The sequence below is a fragment of the Vulpes vulpes genome, chromosome 13, assembly GCF_048418805.1.
Source record: "Vulpes vulpes isolate BD-2025 chromosome 13, VulVul3, whole genome shotgun sequence".
Lineage (NCBI taxonomy): Eukaryota > Metazoa > Chordata > Mammalia > Carnivora > Canidae > Vulpes > Vulpes vulpes.
The window spans coordinates 146,783,436-146,800,978 of record NC_132792.1 but is presented as its reverse complement, the minus strand read 5'-3'; the positions used below and the strand labels follow the sequence as shown (position 1 = coordinate 146,800,978).

At 35.1% G+C, this 17,543-nt stretch overlaps 1 protein-coding gene across 4 annotated transcripts in view; it reads left to right on the top strand.

Annotated features, from left to right (window-relative positions):
- CEP350 (centrosomal protein 350) overlaps positions 1-17,543 on the top strand; it is a 149,648-nt gene that overhangs the window by 33,829 nt on the left and 98,276 nt on the right. For 3 of the 4 annotated variants that reach the window (XM_072733260.1, XM_072733262.1, XM_072733259.1), the window contains exons 6-11: positions 222-835; positions 5,952-6,065; positions 9,425-9,538; positions 13,147-13,293; positions 14,981-15,639; positions 16,529-16,650. In XM_072733260.1, coding sequence (XP_072589361.1) covers positions 222-835; positions 5,952-6,065; positions 9,425-9,538; positions 13,147-13,293; positions 14,981-15,639; positions 16,529-16,650 — 1,770 coding nt within the window. The remainder of the gene's footprint in view (positions 1-221; positions 836-5,951; positions 6,066-9,424; positions 9,539-13,146; positions 13,294-14,980; positions 15,640-16,528; positions 16,651-17,543) is intronic. The other variant, XM_072733261.1, reaches the window with a different exon arrangement.

The window sequence follows — 17,543 nt, the reverse complement described above, 5'->3', positions numbered from 1 at the left end:
TAATATGCAGATTAATGATTTAGGTTATTTGCCATCTAACTTGATAGGGGGCATTGAGCTTTAAATCTCAATATTAGTAGTGGTTATTTTGTTACTAACCTACTGGAATTCCTAAACTTTTTTGGGATCTCTGATATTAGCATTCTCTCTTCAGTTTGTATGACTGGTTTCAATTAGGTTTTTGAAATCTTGATTCAAAACTTATTGTTTTTTAATAATAGGGAGATCCATGGTACACCTTCCAATATAAGTCCTAGCCATCTAGAGTCAAAGCATGTTTACTGTGTGGATATTAATGAAGAAAAGCCTGAGAGCAGGAACCGGATGATATATAATCGAGAAGAACGGAATATACATTGCTGTGATTTTGAGAGCTCCCAATCCTCTGTCATCAATGATACGGTGGTTAGGTTTTTAAACGATCGACCAGCAATTGATGCATTACAAAATTCTGAATGTTTAATTAAGATGGCAGCTCCTGTGAGAACTGAGGAAGAAAATTCTAATAGAGCAAAAGGAAATGAGAAGACTTCTGTAAGTAACATGGGCCATGATGTTGATCCAAAAGTGTTACGGATAACTGACTCTTCTCCATCCTCTACTAGTACTTCTAATTCCCAAAGGTTAGATATCTTAAAGCAGCGACAACATGATGTCAAACTGGAAAAACTCAAGGAGCGAATTAGGAAACAGTGGGAACACTCAGAAGAAACAAATGGCCGGGGCCAGAATCTGGGTCATATTGACCATCCAGTAATGGTTGTTAATGTTGATAACTCAGTGACAGCAAAAGTCAGGAAAGTGGCAACAGCACCACCTGCTCCAACATATAAAGGTTTGTAATCAGTCTTTGATCTTTCTGTTTTCTTGTCCCCCTTTCTCCCTAGGATGTATTTGAGTAGAAAGGCTCATCTTTATAACAGGGTGTGATTCTCAAATCAAATGCTTAAGAAATTAATTCAAAGTGCAGGTTAAAAATGCAGATTCCTGGATGCTACACTGTACCTAAATCAGAATTCTGGGTATAAAGTCCAGAATTAGAATTTTTAACAAGTCACTTAGGGGATTCTTACGGTTTAAGAACCCCTATCTGAACAGTTAATAAGGTGAACAAAAGAGAAAATAAAAGAATTAGTACTATTTTCAGAGAACTGAAAGAATATTACCCTTATTCTGGCATTGTATTTGAATTGTTGTTAGGAAGTCTTTCAGAAGTAAATATTTAAAAGCTAATTTAGTCAATTCCAGTTACATTTAGTTACAGAATATTTTGGCACTGATTATCCTGTTACTATTTTAAGCTTTGAGTTTTGGCAGTAACTGTTTCTCCCCTATGTTTGAGAATACAAATATTTAAATCAGATTTATACCCTAAAAAAAGTTAAATCAGATTTATACCAATATAGATAGATTTTCATTGGGAAAATACTTCTACAAGAGAATTTTTGTTTGTTTGTTTATTTATTTATTTATGATAGTCACAGAGAGAGAGAGAGAGAGGCAGAGACACAGGCAGAGGGAGAAGCAGGCTCCATGCACTGGGAGCCCGACGTGGGACTCGATCCCGGGTCCCCAGGATCACGCCCTGGGCCAAAGGCAGGCGCCAAACCGCTGCACCACCCAGGGATCCCCGAGAATTTCTGTTTTGTAGGCAACTCAAGTTTTTATATATGGTGGTTTAAGAATTTGTATTTTTTTGTTCCTGAACTTGTTTTCAGGTTTATGCGTATTACGTTTTTAATATAAAGAGTTAGTTTCATTGCTCAGATTACTCTCTGTTAGGCTTTTGTCATTAAACTTTCTGCTACTGTAGCCTTTCTTTTGTGGATGCTTTTTAAAGTTCAGTTTTTCAGGGCACCTGGGTGGCTCAGTGGTTGAGCATCTGCCTTTGGCTCAGGTTGTGATCCCACGGTCTGGGGATCAAGTCCTGCATCAGGCTCCCCACAGGGAGTCTGCTTCTCCCTCTGCCTGTGTCTTTGCCTCTCTCTGTGTCTCTCTTGAATTTAAAAAAAAAAGAAAATCGACTTTTCTAGATAAGTGTCTAAAGATCAAAATATTGTAAAGATTCTTTTTTTTTCTGTGAATTTTAAGTTGTTAACAAAGTAGGACAGTTTTGGCATAGTTAATTTTGTTTTGTAATTTTCTACCAAGTGCTAACTTTTCTCTGACCAGCTTTGCAGTTCTTTGTAGTCCTAAGGTGTTTTAATCTTTTTCTCCAGAATAAATTTTATATGTAGAGTTAGAGCAATTTTCAGTTTTATTTTGTGTTGCTTATTATGTGTTAATAGTGATATTCATTGTAAATTAAATAAAAGATGGGTAATTTATGACAATTATTAGATGGATATTAGCAACAATTTTATCCTTGCTAATTTGTGATAAAATTATGAGCAGTTCCCTTGAGAATACTGAAAACTTGCTCTGTTATCCAGGATTGGTCTAATGTAATATTAATTAAATTATTTCATATCCTTCTAGTCATTTGTGTACCATGTAGTTATCCATGCTTTTAACAGAACAAATAGCAAACGGTGGGGTCAGAATGTTCTTGTTGGTTCTGAGATAGCGATTATCCAGAACTTTTGCTATACTAATGTCAGGTCCATTAAATGAGGATTGTACGTTTAAGGTTGTCGTTATTTGCTATATTAATGTCAGATCCATTAAATGAAGATTGTACGTTTAAGGTTGTCTAGAAATTTATTCTAGAAATCAAAGTTCTGAAAGTTATTCCAATAAGGGAAAGTTAAGATGGCCAACTTAGATCCATATTTTATTTAATAATTTATAAAAATCTAAAAATTAAAAATAGAAAACAAAACAAAACACAGCTCTAAAGAACTGGAATAAAAATCTTCAAATCTTAACTTCCTTTGAGCTGGTGACTGGATTTCCCATATGCCTTTGACTTACTAATTTTTTAACCTGTTAGTTTTTGTATTAAAATATTTTAAATTCGAACGCTTGGGGACTATTTTATGAAACATAGCATGCATTTGAGAAATCATAATATGGTTTCCAATGTCCTGAACAATGGATTTTTTTTTCCCAGTAGTGAAAAACTTTTTTGTCAACTTTTTGGCAGTGTAAATCAAAAGGATCTTAATATGCTATATATATATTTTTTAATATGCTATATTTTAAAGTGACATTTTAATTTCATTTGTTCAAATATATAATAATTCACTTGGTTCACAATTCAAAAGATGAAAAGGGTGTACTTTGAAAAGCTGCTGTGTTCCAACTACCTGGTTCCTTTTCTGATTACTTGTGTTAACAATTTGTATATCCTTCCAGAAATAATTTTTACATACACAGAGTGTGTGTGTGTTTATTTTCTCTTTTTATACAGTTGTTAGTATACTAAGCTCATCCAAACCTTGGTTTTTCGTTTATGTATTTTTTTTCTTTAAAGATGTAGGAAATGTTCTGTGATTCTACTTCAAAATCTGAAGAAGTAAACACAAACAGTGTGTGTGTGATTTTTGTCTCACACAGTTGTTTGCATACATCTTTCTTCCTGGTATAAATGCCTTGAAGTTTAAGATCTTATATTGGTCATCCTTATTTTATTTCAGAGCCTAGTACAGTGTCTTGAACATAAATGCAGTAATTTTTAAATTCTATTTGGTAAGTTGAATTAAGAAAATAAGAGGGACAAAGAATGAAAATACAGTAGTTCCCCCTATCCTTGGGGATACATTTGAAGACCCCCATAGTAGATGCCTGAAACTGGACAGTACTGAACCCTATAAATACTATTTTTCCCTATACATATGTGCCTATAATAAAGTTTAATTTATGAATGAAATACAGTAATATGTTAACAACAATAGCTAATAATAAAATAGAGCAATTATAACAATACACTGTAATAAAAGTTACGTACTGTCCTCATCCTTCTTGTGATGCTGTGAAATGATGGCTTGCGGTGTGAGGAGATGAAGTGACTGATGTGGGCACTGTGATGTAGCATTAGGCTACTACTCTTGACCTTCTGATGATGTGAGGATCATCTGATCCTGTACCATGGTTGGCCTTAGGTAACAGAAACTGTGCAAAGTGTAAAGGGGGAGCTACTGTAAAATTGGGGGACAGAAAAAGAAACTATTGGAAACTATTGTAGATATTGAAAGCTTCTTAAAGTTAACTTATAAGTAAAGATGCAACAAGAAAAAAAGGCTTCTATAGAGATAAATGTTTCCTCAAGAGGAGAAAAAATAAGAGTTGAATGCAGAGACATGAATTGGAGGTGATTGTGATGAAAAGTTGAAAGAGAGAGAGATTGTCATGGGATTGCCATACTTTCTTATTACATACTATAACTTGCAACAGACGACACTACATTTATAAATTTTTTACTTGAATAGGCATGATCACATGTCCCTTGTCACAAATGTCTGGTGAAATTAAGTTTATGCTATTGCACTGAAGAGCTGAATAGATTAATTTCTATTAGACATGTGATCAATTTAGTATATTTAACACTTCTAAGTGCTTTTACCAGTTTTGACTCTAGTGTTCTCGATTTAATTTTACAAATATTTATTGGCAGCCAATTCTTTGGTAAGTTGAGCCTATCTGAAGATATAAATCTTTATACTACTATGGTTATCATCCATATTCATTATTTTATTATTTTGTAAAATAACATTCCAAGTTCAGTGTATTTCTTAAAGAGCACAGATAAATTCAAAGTAAGAATACTAATCCCTAGGAAATAGCACATGTATATAATGTTTGTTGAGAAATTGAACAAATATGTTTTAAAGACCTGTTTTCCACACTTTGGGTGCATTTTGTTTGTGTAGATAGCAACTTGTCCGTTTGTTCAGCCATAGGCAAAATCAGACAGATGGTGGCAATTAATGTCTGTCTTCAAAGATAAAAGAATTAGTCTTGTTTCTTTCTTAGTCCTGAGAAGAGTAGTTCTGTCTCTGAAATCCATAATTTATGATTGACATTCTCTTATCATTTAGTTTAGTGCTTGCTTCTCCATTTCTAGTCTTTTTAAACAAATGTATATTACTTTATCTCACTGAAGCTTACATTTTCCAAACAGTATTTGTCAACACATTATGTGGTTGCTAATTATGCATCCTTCTTTTAAAAGCTTTTATAAAGCTGCTAAACACCATTTGTTATCAGAGAAACACAGATTAAAACCATAGTGAGATACCATTCACAACCACTGGTTCTTAAAAAACAAGAGACAATAACAAGTGTTGGTTCTTACAAAAACAAGAGACGATAACAAGTGTTGATGAGGAAGTGGAGAAATTGGAACCCTCATACGTTTGATGAGAATGTCAAATGGTGCAGCTCCTCTAGAAAATAGTTTGGCAGTTCTCAGAAAGTTAAACATGGAGTTACAATATGACTTAGCAATTCCACTCCTAAGCATAATACCCAGGAGAATTGAAAACATATGTCCACTGGATAACTTGTATGTGAGGGTTCATAGCAGTGTTAATACTAGAGGCATTACAAGTGTCATCAGCTGATGAGTGGATAAACAATGTTGGTATGTTACTGCAATGGAATATTATTCAATATAAAAAGGAATAAAGCTTTGATACGTGTGATACAGTCAATGAAAACATTATGTTAAGTGAAAGAAGGCAGACACAAAAGGCCATATATTGTGTGATTCTATTTATGACATGTCCAGAATAGGCAAATCTGTGAAGATGGCAGGTAGATTAGTGGTTGCCAGGGAATAGAGGGAGTGATAGGGCTATTAATGGCTAATGATAGATAGGCTATTAATGGGTACAGAAATTAGATAGTGGAGGTAGGTCCATAACTTTGTGAATATACTAAAAACCATTGAACTGTGTACTTTAATAAAAGTGAATTTTATAGTATGTTAATTATATCTCACTTTAAAAAGTATAACAATTTATAAAGCAGCTTTGATAAGAAAGTTTTGTATTGTTGGTGTAAATTAGGCTTCAATCCTTCAGAGACCAAGATTCGAACACCTGATGGGAAAGTGTGGCAGGAAGCTGAATTTCAAAGCATGAGTAGAGAACTGTATCGAGACTTAGCACTTCACTTTGCAGGTGAGAGTAAAACTTTCTTAGATTTTGTGTATTTTATCATGTATGCTATCTAACGTCAGTTTTTAAACATAAAATTGTCACCAAACTAAAGATATTTCTCTTTTTTAACTGCATGGTATACAAAAGTAATTGTGGTTTCAGTCATAAGGCTTTCTTAGCACCTAGGCTCTGTTCCAGAATTAAAATTAGCATACATGGCTGATGAGACAGAAACTAGGCTATTTTTAACCTGAGGGACTCTAAAGTCAGGCCTGTCTGATTTGAAGGAAACATAGCTGAGTCTAATTGAAGTTTACCTCTGCTAGACCTCTGAGATCTTTCAGATGGTCAGTAATTTGGCAGATACAGATAAGATGATACTAACATGAGGGTAAGCTGCAGAATGAAAAAGCATTCTAGGAAGGGAATACATTTACAGAACTGGAAATAGGAGGGACTTCTGGAAGATTGGAAGAAGGAAATAGGAAGGTTATAAAAGAACGTCATTAGTTATTGAACACTTGGTACAATTTGGGGCAAGATGCTGTGTTCTTAGACTTCTGGGGTTTTTTGACAGAGTAATTTTCCCAAGGTTGTATAGGGTAGTTGAGAATCGAAGCCAAGATTCATTTTATTTTATTTTATTTTTCCTTTTTTTTTTTATTTATGATAGTCACAGAGAGAGAGAGAGAGAGGCAGAGACACAGGCAGAGGGAGAAGCAGGCTCCATGCACCGGGAGCCCGATGTGGGATTCGATCCCGGGTCTCCAGGATCGCGCCCTGGGCCAAAGACAGGCGCCAAACCGCTGCGCCACCCAGGGATCCCCGAAGCCAAGATTCAAAGCCAACTCTGGCTGACTCTAAAGCCCGAGATTTTTCTACTAAGCCCCCATAGAGATTTTACTAGTAAAATTTACAGTATTAAGTGTCCAGTCCAGTTTTCCTACTATTATTATTGGAACACTATATTCAGAATTTTTTTTTCCTCCATGGAAAGGAAGTATATAATATAATAGTTAAGGGCAAAGATTTTGGAATCAGCGTAAAAAGAATCAAATTCTGGCTCTGCCCCTTACTACCTATATATACTACCAGTGTTACGTAACCCCTCTTCCTTGGTTTTCTCATCTGTGAGATAGGGATAATAACAGTATACTTTAATACAGCAGTATCTTTACAGACTAGAATAATGGTATATGTCAAAGAATTCTTCAAGAGGTCTATTAAGACTGCCTTCTTGGGGTGTGGAGCCTGCTTAAAAAAACAAAACGAAAAACAGCCTTCTCTCTCACGATGGTTGAACTCTGTTCTTCTAGCTAGGACTGACCCATCTACTTGTGTTTCAGATTCCATTTACTCTTGTGTATTTAAGGGCATTATTACTTTGTCCTTATTTCTTCTTTTGTTTCATGTAGTTTTCCCTCTCTACAGGGTCATGCCCATTAACACAGTGTTTGATCACGTGATATTATCTCAGCCATCATAAAGGGCCTCTCTTTTGGCCTTGCTTTCTTCAGTTACTGCCTTGTTTCTCTTTTTTTAGCACAATCAGAAAGTTGCCTTATACTCACTGTCTCCAGTTTTTCTCTCCCGTTTCATTTTTGAATCCTTTCTATTTGGTTTTTGCCCCAGCTTCTCTGTGGACTGCTAATATTAAGGTCATTAGTGACTTCTACATTGCTAAATCCAAGGTTTAATTCTCAGTTTTCTCTTTATCTCTTTGCAACATTAGGCATAATCAGTCACTTCTTTTTTGAAAGTTCTCACTTGCAATCTAGTATATCTTAAATGTTTGATTTTCCTCCTGAGTTTAGGTGTCCTTTTCAGTGGTTGGTGGTGGTGGTTTTTTTTTTTTTTTTTTTTTTCCTAATGAACTCCCTGATACCTAACCATAGTCATACCCTGGTCTCAGTACTTGGATCTATCCTTTTTTTTTTTTTTTTACCCCACTTTTTTTTCTCTTCCTCTCTCTCTCTTTCTCCTCCTCCTCCTTCTACTATTACTACTACTACTGTTTATTTATATGCACACTAGGCAAGCTCACCTAGTCTCAGGGCTTTAAATATTTTCTGTTGCTGATCATTCCCAAATTTATGTCTCTGACCCAGACTTCTCTGAACTCAAACTCATATCTAGTTGCTAACTCCACATCTCCCTTTGGATATGTAATGGGTTTCTCAAGCTTAATATATCCAAAATGGAGCTAACTAAACGGGGTCATGATATACCCCTTAAACTACTCCTCCAGTAGTCCCTCCATCTCCGTTAATCCTATCTTTCTACTTGTTCAGGCCCCAAATTTTGAGTTGTCCTTGACTCTCCTATTTTTCTTAGACCTTATTTTTCATATTGTCTAAAATATTTCTAAAGTATAACCACTTTCTCCACCTCTGTCACCACTACTCCCTGGCTCCAAGCCACTGTGTGTCTCTTGCATGATTTTTGCAGTAGCCTTCTCACTGGTATCCTACTTCTGTCCTTTAATTAATCTGTTCTGATCACAGCTGCTAGAGTAAGCTTGTTAAAATTCAATTTAGATCATACCATTTGTTTGCCCCCAAACTTCCAAAAACCTCTCAATCTCATTCTTAAGTAAAACCTGAAGTTCTTAAAATGATGTGTAAAGCGCAGCACTATCTGGCCCTCAGTTATGTCTTGGACTCTAGTTCTTTCTACTTTTCTCTTTGTTCATTTCACTCACACTGACCAGCTTGCTGTTTCTCAGGTATGCTCCTGCTTTATGGCCTTTGACTCACACTTTCACTTTACGCAGAATGCAGAACTCTATATGTATTTTCAAATTTACACTTTAGATCTGTAATTGAGGTTGATTTTCAAATTTATATGTATAGCTAGCGTGTTCCCCCAGATTGGAATTTAAAAAATTAGTGATTAGTAATTTACGTGTGAAATACCTTGACATAATTTGAGAATATTACATTGAGTATTTTATAAAGTTTTATTCTAGAAGTTCATGAATATCTTCAGTTACATAAGTGAAATAGGAGTCTATGAAAGTGCTTACCTATGACATTCTATAAATGATATGACCCTGGCTTGGAAAGCATTACTTTTGTAACTTCTTCCAGTTTGTGAAAATGAGGTAAATTTCTCAAGGGTTTTCTGAAAACAAACAAACCAACAATAAACAAAACAAAAAATAAAGGATTTGAATCTAACAGTAGGGGATAGTGATAATCTTTAGACCTTTCTGTATGAGGAGTTGACATTTGTAGCTTATGGTTCGCAGAAGTAGCCTGAGTGAAGGGTTTTTTCCTCCCTGCCGAATCATATACTTTATACTGATTTTTTCATACTGGGGAGAGGATGAATGGGTAGAAATCATTATAATATTTACTATAAATATTTCTGCTTTCCAGATGATATCTCTATGAAAGAGAAACCTGCTGAAAAAAGTAAAGAGAAGAAAGTGGTCAAGCCAGTAAGAAAAGTCCAAAAGGTAACACAGTTGTCAAGTCCAGAAGGCAAAACAGGTTAGTTTTCTCAATATCATGTACACCCTAAAATTATACAATGCTGAAATGTCATTCTATATGGAAATAAATGTTAACCAAATGGCACATAGAAAAAGTCAGTACGTTTTTACGTATCATTATTTTGCATATGTGTTTTATTGAGGTATAATTAACGTTAGAATAAGTTGTATAATGTATATTTAGAATGTTAGTTTGATAAGTTTTCACATCTGTGTATACCCACGAAATCTTATGTTCACTATAATACTGAACACATTCTCCCCCATTTTTATATCATTATTTTTAATGGAAATTAATCACATTAGGGGCACCTAGGTGGTTCAGTAGTTGAGCGTCTGTCTTTTTAAGTTCCAATCTGGGGGAATATGCTAGCTATACACATAAATTTGAAAATCAACCTCAATTACAGATCTAAAGTGTAAATTTGAAAATACATATAGAGTTCTGCATAAATAAATTTATTTATAAGTAAAATATTAAAAAAAAATCAGATTAAAGGTAATCTGTATGTATTGAACTTTTTATATAAAATGACTGCTTATAATTGTCACTAAGTTCCTTCACTTATTCTCATAAGAGAATAAATGTTGCATGAGAAAGCCTGGCAGCCCGTGCCAGTAGTGGTCAGTCCAGAGTCTAAATAGATCAGGACTGTGAAAGAGAGAATTCCCTAGTTTTATAGTAATTAACACTTCAGGCTCAGTTCATGTTGCTTGGATTTATAACCTAGTTTTGTCATGTCTAGCTTTGTTCCTTTGGTGAGTAACTTAATTTTAGTGTCCCTTGGTTTCCCCATATGTAAAATGGGAAAGCAGTAGTACTTCTCTCACAGGGTTCTTGTGAAAACTAAAATAGTTAAAACCTAAAAGCATTCAGTATTTGACACATAGTAAGCACTCAAATGTTAGGTATGATTCCATTAATAGTAATTATTTCTGGCTGTCCTGAAAATAGCTATTTAGCTGTCCTATTCATGTTACTTGGTAATTTGGGCTAGAGAGTAGAGGAAGTTGGGAATTTGTCACTCAGTTTGGAGACATTCAGAACCAATCACTCTTACATTCATTCACTATGCAGATACTTGTGAGCACTTGCTGTATGTGAGGCACTGTGCTATTCTAAATTGGGCAGTACAGTAAGCAGGATACACATGGCCCCTGCCCTCTGGGGTCTTATAATCTTGTCAGGAAAATAGTACATACATAGTTACAATAAAATGTGAAGAATGTATCATAGGGACTTTACAAGGTCTTATGGGAATATGGAGCAGGAGTGATGGGACATGGGATTTTAACCGGGCGCTTGCTTTTCTGGTCATAGGCTAATTGATAGAATGTCAAATAACGTATTTTGTGACACTCATTAATTCTAGATGTCAGAATGACCTGGCTGTATAAAAATAAAAAACAACTTTTTAAAAAAGATTTTATTTCTTTATTTGAGAGAAGAGGAGAGAGAGCACAAGCCTGGGTGGGGGGAAGGGCAGAGAGAGAAGGAGAAGCAGACTCATGGCTGAGCAAGGAGCCCAGTGTGGGTCTTGGTCCCAAGACCCTGAGATTATGACCTGAACTAAAGGTAGATACTTAACTGACTGAGCTACCAAGTAAAAAAATAAAATTTTATAAGAACATGAATGATCAGAATATAAACTAATTTTTACATGAAAAAAATATGACAAAGTGTTATTTTTCATGTAGCATTATGTGATACTCTTGCTAGGGCATAGTTTGAAATGAAGCTTTGGGAAAACTACCAACTTACAAATACCTATCTTGGATTGTATTTATTCAGCTTTGTGGTAGGCTAATTCCTATGTATGCACTGTGCAGTGACCCAGAGACAGAGTCATTAAATGTGCTAAAGCTGTATTAATAGTTTATCTATAGTGAAAATCCTCTTTTGCTACCAATGACTGTTTGAGACTATTTGAGAAAGCCAGAATTTAGAAATAACTGCACGGCATATTCAAAAGCCAACATTTATAAATAACTATCCAGTATGTTCATGGTTGCTTGCTTTTGATTTGGAAAATTAAGCTGAAATCGAAGAGAAGCCTGTTCTCTCATTTTGCTTAAGAACATAAAGTTTCTTATAAATAGATTGAGCAATAAACTTAAAGCCATTTAAATATTTCAGATCATTTAAGGTTAATAACAAGATGCAAAAACATAAACATACACAGATTTATAATTCATGTTTTTCATACTGGATATTTTCATTAAACTGCACTTTCACTTAAACCTTTTAACTTTTTTATTTATTTTTTTAAGATTTTATTTATTCACGAGAGACACAGAGAGAGAGAAAGGCAGAGACACAGGCAGAGGGAGAAGCAGGCTCCATGCTGGGAGCCCGATGTGGGACTCAATCCCGGGTGTCCAGGATCACGCCCTGGGCAGAAGGCAGGCGCTCAACCGCTGAGCTACCTAGGGATCCCCTTGCTTAAACTTTTAAATTTAAACCTTTTTAAAAGAGCTTAGGGGCACCTGGGTGGCTCAGTTGGTAGAGCATCTGCCTTCAGCTCTGGTCATGATCTCAGGGTCCTGGGATCGAGCCCCACTTTGGGCTCCCTGCTCAGCAGGGAGTCTGCTGCTCTCTCTCCCCCTGCCTGCCACTCCCCTTGCTTATATTCTCTCTCTCTGTAAAATAAATAAATCTTTTAAAAAAAAGCAACTCTAAATAGGCTGTCTTGTATTATAAATTTATTAAAATAGCATCACAGCTTAAAAATAGAAGAAAACCACCGTCATTTAAAGTACCAGTATTTTATTTCCTTACAGCAGTTTTAAAATCATAATAAATGATTGTTATCATTGTATTCATAAAATTTTATCTTTTTCTCTTACCGCAAGAATGTTTCTCATATTTCTTATGGAAATTATAATTTAAAAAAAGATATGCAGTACTGCACCTGTGTTGGAGTATGATGGTCTGATTTTAATTTCTTTACAATCTGAAAGTAGTAAATGAAAAGTTTTTCTCTTAGTCATGGACCATATTTTTTATTTTTATGAACTTTTATAATGAGGGCAATTTAAAATGATATTTGCTTTTTGAGTATCATTGTTTTATGCTTAAAAAGGTAATATGTAATAATGTATCTATAAAATACAACGTGAAATTCCCTATGATACCATCCCCTTCAAAGGTAGTCACTGTTAACTGTGATATGTTTCTTCAGATTTTTTTCCTATGCTTAAGTCATTTGTTCATTCAACAAACATATACTTTACTATGTGCCAGGTACCGTTGGTAAAGCAAACATTTATTATAGTTAAGACATATTTTTGTTCTGTGCCCACATTGTTGGATTGGTGCTCTACTTCTTGAGATTTTGGGAATTGTCAATATTTGGTACTTAACTTTCAAAGCATTTTACACTTATTTGAGTGAAATGTATGGATAAATCAAGATTTAAACAAACTGATATTTGGGGACATTATGTTAAAAATTAGATTGTAAACCTTTTGACTTTGGTGTAAGATAAGCATAAGATTAGTTACAAAATCTGTATGGTTGTCTAGATATACTTGTTAGAGATAAACTTGAAGCTTTAAATTCAACCCCGTATATATATATATATATATATTTTTTTTTTCTTTTAGGTAGTAGTCGCCTGATAAGTACATCCTCTTGGCGAGATGGACAAAAATTAGTAAAGAAGATTCTGGGGCCTGCACCCAGAATGGAGCAAAAAGAGCGAAGAACAGTGTCAAGTGACAGAAGTGGAAGAGAAAGAACTACTAAATCTGGTGAGTAATTAAGTTATTAAATTGTTTTTCAATAATTAAAATTGTTGAGAAGAGCAATTAAAAATTGCTTGTGTAAGTACTTAGAGGAGGTGAAAGTACTCTTTTGAGAATGCTTTAAGAATTTGGTTTATGGGGCACCTGGGTGGCTCATTGGTTGAGCGTCTGCTTTTGGCTCAGGTCATGATCCCAGGGTCCCAGGATCAAGTCCTGTATCAGGCTCCCCATGGGGAGCCTGCTGCTCCCTCTGCCTGTGTCTCTCCCTCTCTCTCTCTGGTCTCTCATGAACAAATAAATCTTAAAAAAAAAAAAAAAAGAATTTGGTTTATAATTGTGAATGTAGCTTTTAAGAAATTTTCTATTGGGCTTCTCTGTGGATAATTTCCACATATAGATGTTATGGTGACTTTTATTAAGAATTCTATTTGTTACATTAATTACATTTAGCTGCCATGTGACTAGAAAAGCATCATTTAATTAGATTTTATTAGACTTAAGGGAATTAAGTCCAATCTGTCTTATCCCCATATACAAAAACACAGGCACACATTTGCAATATTGGGTTTATTTGACAGATTAGGACACAGGCCCCAAGAGAGAAGTGATTTTCTTCAAGGGTGTATACAATAAGTGAGTGGCAAAATTTGATCTAGGTTCTATAACTCTTTGGTTTGACCCTCAAAGTCCATTGCTTTTCTCTTTTTGAAATCTCTTAAATGCTCTTTGAAATAATTATTTTTGTCATGAACACTAATTTTGGGAAATGAAATATAAGTTACCTATAGGTCAGCTTTCCTTTTCAGTAACAAAATTTGCTTTGACTAATTTGAACTTCTAGAATGGATTTAGTAAGAAATGCAATGACAACTATAATTTGGTAGGTAGAAGTCTATATATATATATATATATATATATATATATATATATATATATATATACTTTGCATTTACTCCTCTTCACTCTCCTCTAGCTTGTAAATAAACTCACATACATTCTTAGTTTAAAATAAACCATATCAACAAACACTTAGATTATAAAACAAGTTTCATATATATGTTTGATTTTTTTTTTCGTTATTTGTTGGAGAGTTGTGGCCCTTTAACATTGTTGATTTTTATTTTTTATTTTTATTTATTTATTTTCTTTAAAGATTTTATTTATTCATGAGAGACACACAAAGAGACATAGGCAGATGGAGAAGCAGGCTCCATGCAGGGAGCCCGATGTGGGACTCGATCCCAGGTCTCCAGGATCATACCCTGGGCTGAAGGTGGCATTAAACTGCTGAGCCACCCAGGCTGCCCAACATTGTTGATTTTTAAACACCTGTTTTAGGGCTTGGGAATGGAGAGAGATGGTAACATTAAATATGCACATGGGAAATAAATAGTAATTCTCTATTAATATTAATAGTTAAATATTCATGTCAACAATAAGATCTGTATTTCAGAAATATTAAAAGTGCATTTTTAAAATACCAAGTAAGTATAGTTTTTATAAAGATTGAAATTGTTCTCTTCTATAAAAAAAGTATTTTTCTTTCCTTCTATAATATTCTTTAAACAACTTCTTAGGATATTTGAATTTGAGATTAAAATAAAGTGAAATTCTCTAATTTTCTCCTCACTGCAATAAATCTTAGGAATGAATATAGGATTTTAATATATCACTAATAGTTCATACTTTGCAGGCTGTCATATTGGAAGAGCAGAATCTGATCCTAGATTGGATGTTTCACATAGACATCTTCCACGAAACTCAGAACGTTCGAGAAGTAGAGCTCGGTCTGAAAATAACACAAAGAAATTAGCTCCATCTCTTCCAGACAATAAACAGGAGGAAAATACTGCCTTAAATAAGGACTTTTTACCTCTTGAAATTCGTGGAATTCTTGATGACCTACAGTTGGATTCTGCAGTTCAGGCTGCAAGGCAAGAGACAGGAGAGTTACAGAATCAGAAGTCATCAGCACCAGGGCAAGCTGCTAGGAGTCATAGCCCAGTAAAAAGAAAACCTGACAAAATAACAGCTAATGAAGATCCACCTGTTATTTCCAAAAAGCGCCATTATGACACAGATGAGGTACGGCAGTACATCGTTAGACAGCAGGAGGAAAGGAAGAGGAAGCAAAATGAAGAGAAAAAGGCTCAAAAGGAGGCCACTGAGCAGAAGAACAAACGATTACAGGAGCTCTATCGGAAACAGAAAGAAGCCTTTACTAAAGTAAAAAATGTGCCTCCCTCTGAGCCATCAGTAACTAGGCGACTGCAAGACACTTACTCCAAACTGCTCCTAGAAAAGACCTTGCTCGAAGAGCCGCCACATCAACAAGCTACCCAGGAAACACAGGTAACAGTAGTGTCAGAGATGCAGAGGGAAGTCATTTGTGATTAGAAAAGGCTTATTTGCCATTTCATTACCCTCATTCCTGATGTTCAGACAATATTTGTAATAATGTTGACCTTTTCATGAAATTTATTGTATGTGGAGAATACTTTGATAAACATAATTGAAAACAAGTGCTCAGAATTTCCCAGAATGACTGCTACTGATCTCTGTTCCTCTCATCATTGCTATTAGTTATATCCTTGCCTAGTTTTCACTGTATTTCTAAGCAAAAAGATTGTTAATAAAAGCCTAGTTTTGTGATCTATGCTGAAATTAGAGAATATCCTAATGTATGTGATAATTTTTTGAGTATTGCTGTTGTTTTTAAAAATAACATTGAGTGTACCACAGACTGTTTTAAAGGCTTTAAACTTTCAATAAATCCACATGGCCTGGGGCAGCCCTGGTGGCTCAGTGGTTTAGCGCTGCCTTCAGTCCAGGGCATGATCCTGGACACCTGGGATTGAGTCCTGCGTTGGGCTCCCTGCATGGAGCCTGCTTCTCCCTCTGTCTGGGTCTCTGCCCCCCCCCCCCCTCATAAATTAAAAAAAAAAAAAAAAAAGTCCTCAAGGCCCTGAGAAGGTAAATGCTACTAGTATTTCTAGGTGAAAAAACTGAGGTTTAGAAGAGTATTATTTCCTTTAGATTATGCAGTTAGTATTAGGTGCCTTTCTTGAATATCAGATGTAATTTTGCTGTTAATTGTAGTGGCTGCTTAAGACAAACTAAATATGAACTGATTTTGTTTAAGAGAAAAAGCCCCCACATTTCACTTAATATTTGTCTTATGTACTCCCTGAGTATATGTTTGTGATTGGAGTCACGTAATTTTGATATCCTTTTCTCTTAGACTAAACCCGGGTATCAGCCTTCTGGAGAATCCGACAAAGAAAACAAAGTACAGGAACGTCCTCTAAGTGCATCTTCCAGTAGTGACATGTCTCTGTCAGAGCCTCCACAGCCTCTTGCAAGGTAAGAAGGGGAGAATGAAAGATGATTAAGGTTCTCTTTTCCCGTGAAATTTACTATAGTGGTTTTATGCTTAATGAATTTTGTTGACTGACCTTGTACATGAGCAAGAAGTTTATTTAGAAATTGGTTAATATCTTCTGGTGGATATTTAAGCATGGTGTACATCTATACTTATTGCATACCCTTTTACCTGTCTTTTTATATCCAGTGTTTATAAATGTAAGTCCTTCCAGAGATCCTACAGTTGGAAGCACTGTTGCTTTCTCTGAACTAAACACACAATAAAACTTTATTGGTTGAAAATCACGGTGAAATTAATATTTTAAAGTATTTGTGGTGAATAATTTTCAAAAGGCATATCTGCATTACTAATCAAAACTTCTTCATGTGACTCATTCCAGTTTATTATTGTAACTCTGATATTTGAATATGCATGTGAACGTATGAACAAGGGCTCGATTGCTGATTGGGGACTTTTTGACCTTAAGTTCTTTTCTTTTCTTTTCTTTTTTTTCTTTTCTTTTCTTTTCTTTTTTTCTTTTCTTTTCTTTTCTTTTCTTTTCTTTTCTTTTCTTTTCTTTTTTTTCTTTTCTTTTCTCTCCTCTCCTCTCCTCTCCTCTCCTCTCCTCTCCTCTCCTCTCCTCTCCTCTCCTCTCCTTTTCTTTTCTTTTCTTTTCTTTTCTTTTTTCTTTTCTTCTTTGAGAGAGAGTGGAAGAGAGCACAAGTAGGCAGAGTAGTAGGCAGAGGGAGTGGGAGAAGCAGGCTGACCACTGAGCAGGGAGCCCAGTGTGGGGCTCCTGGGATCACGACCTGAGCTGAAGACAGGCACTTAACTGACTGAGCCACTGAAGCGCCCCATTCCTTTACGTTTTCTTAAGAAAATCTTTTTCTTG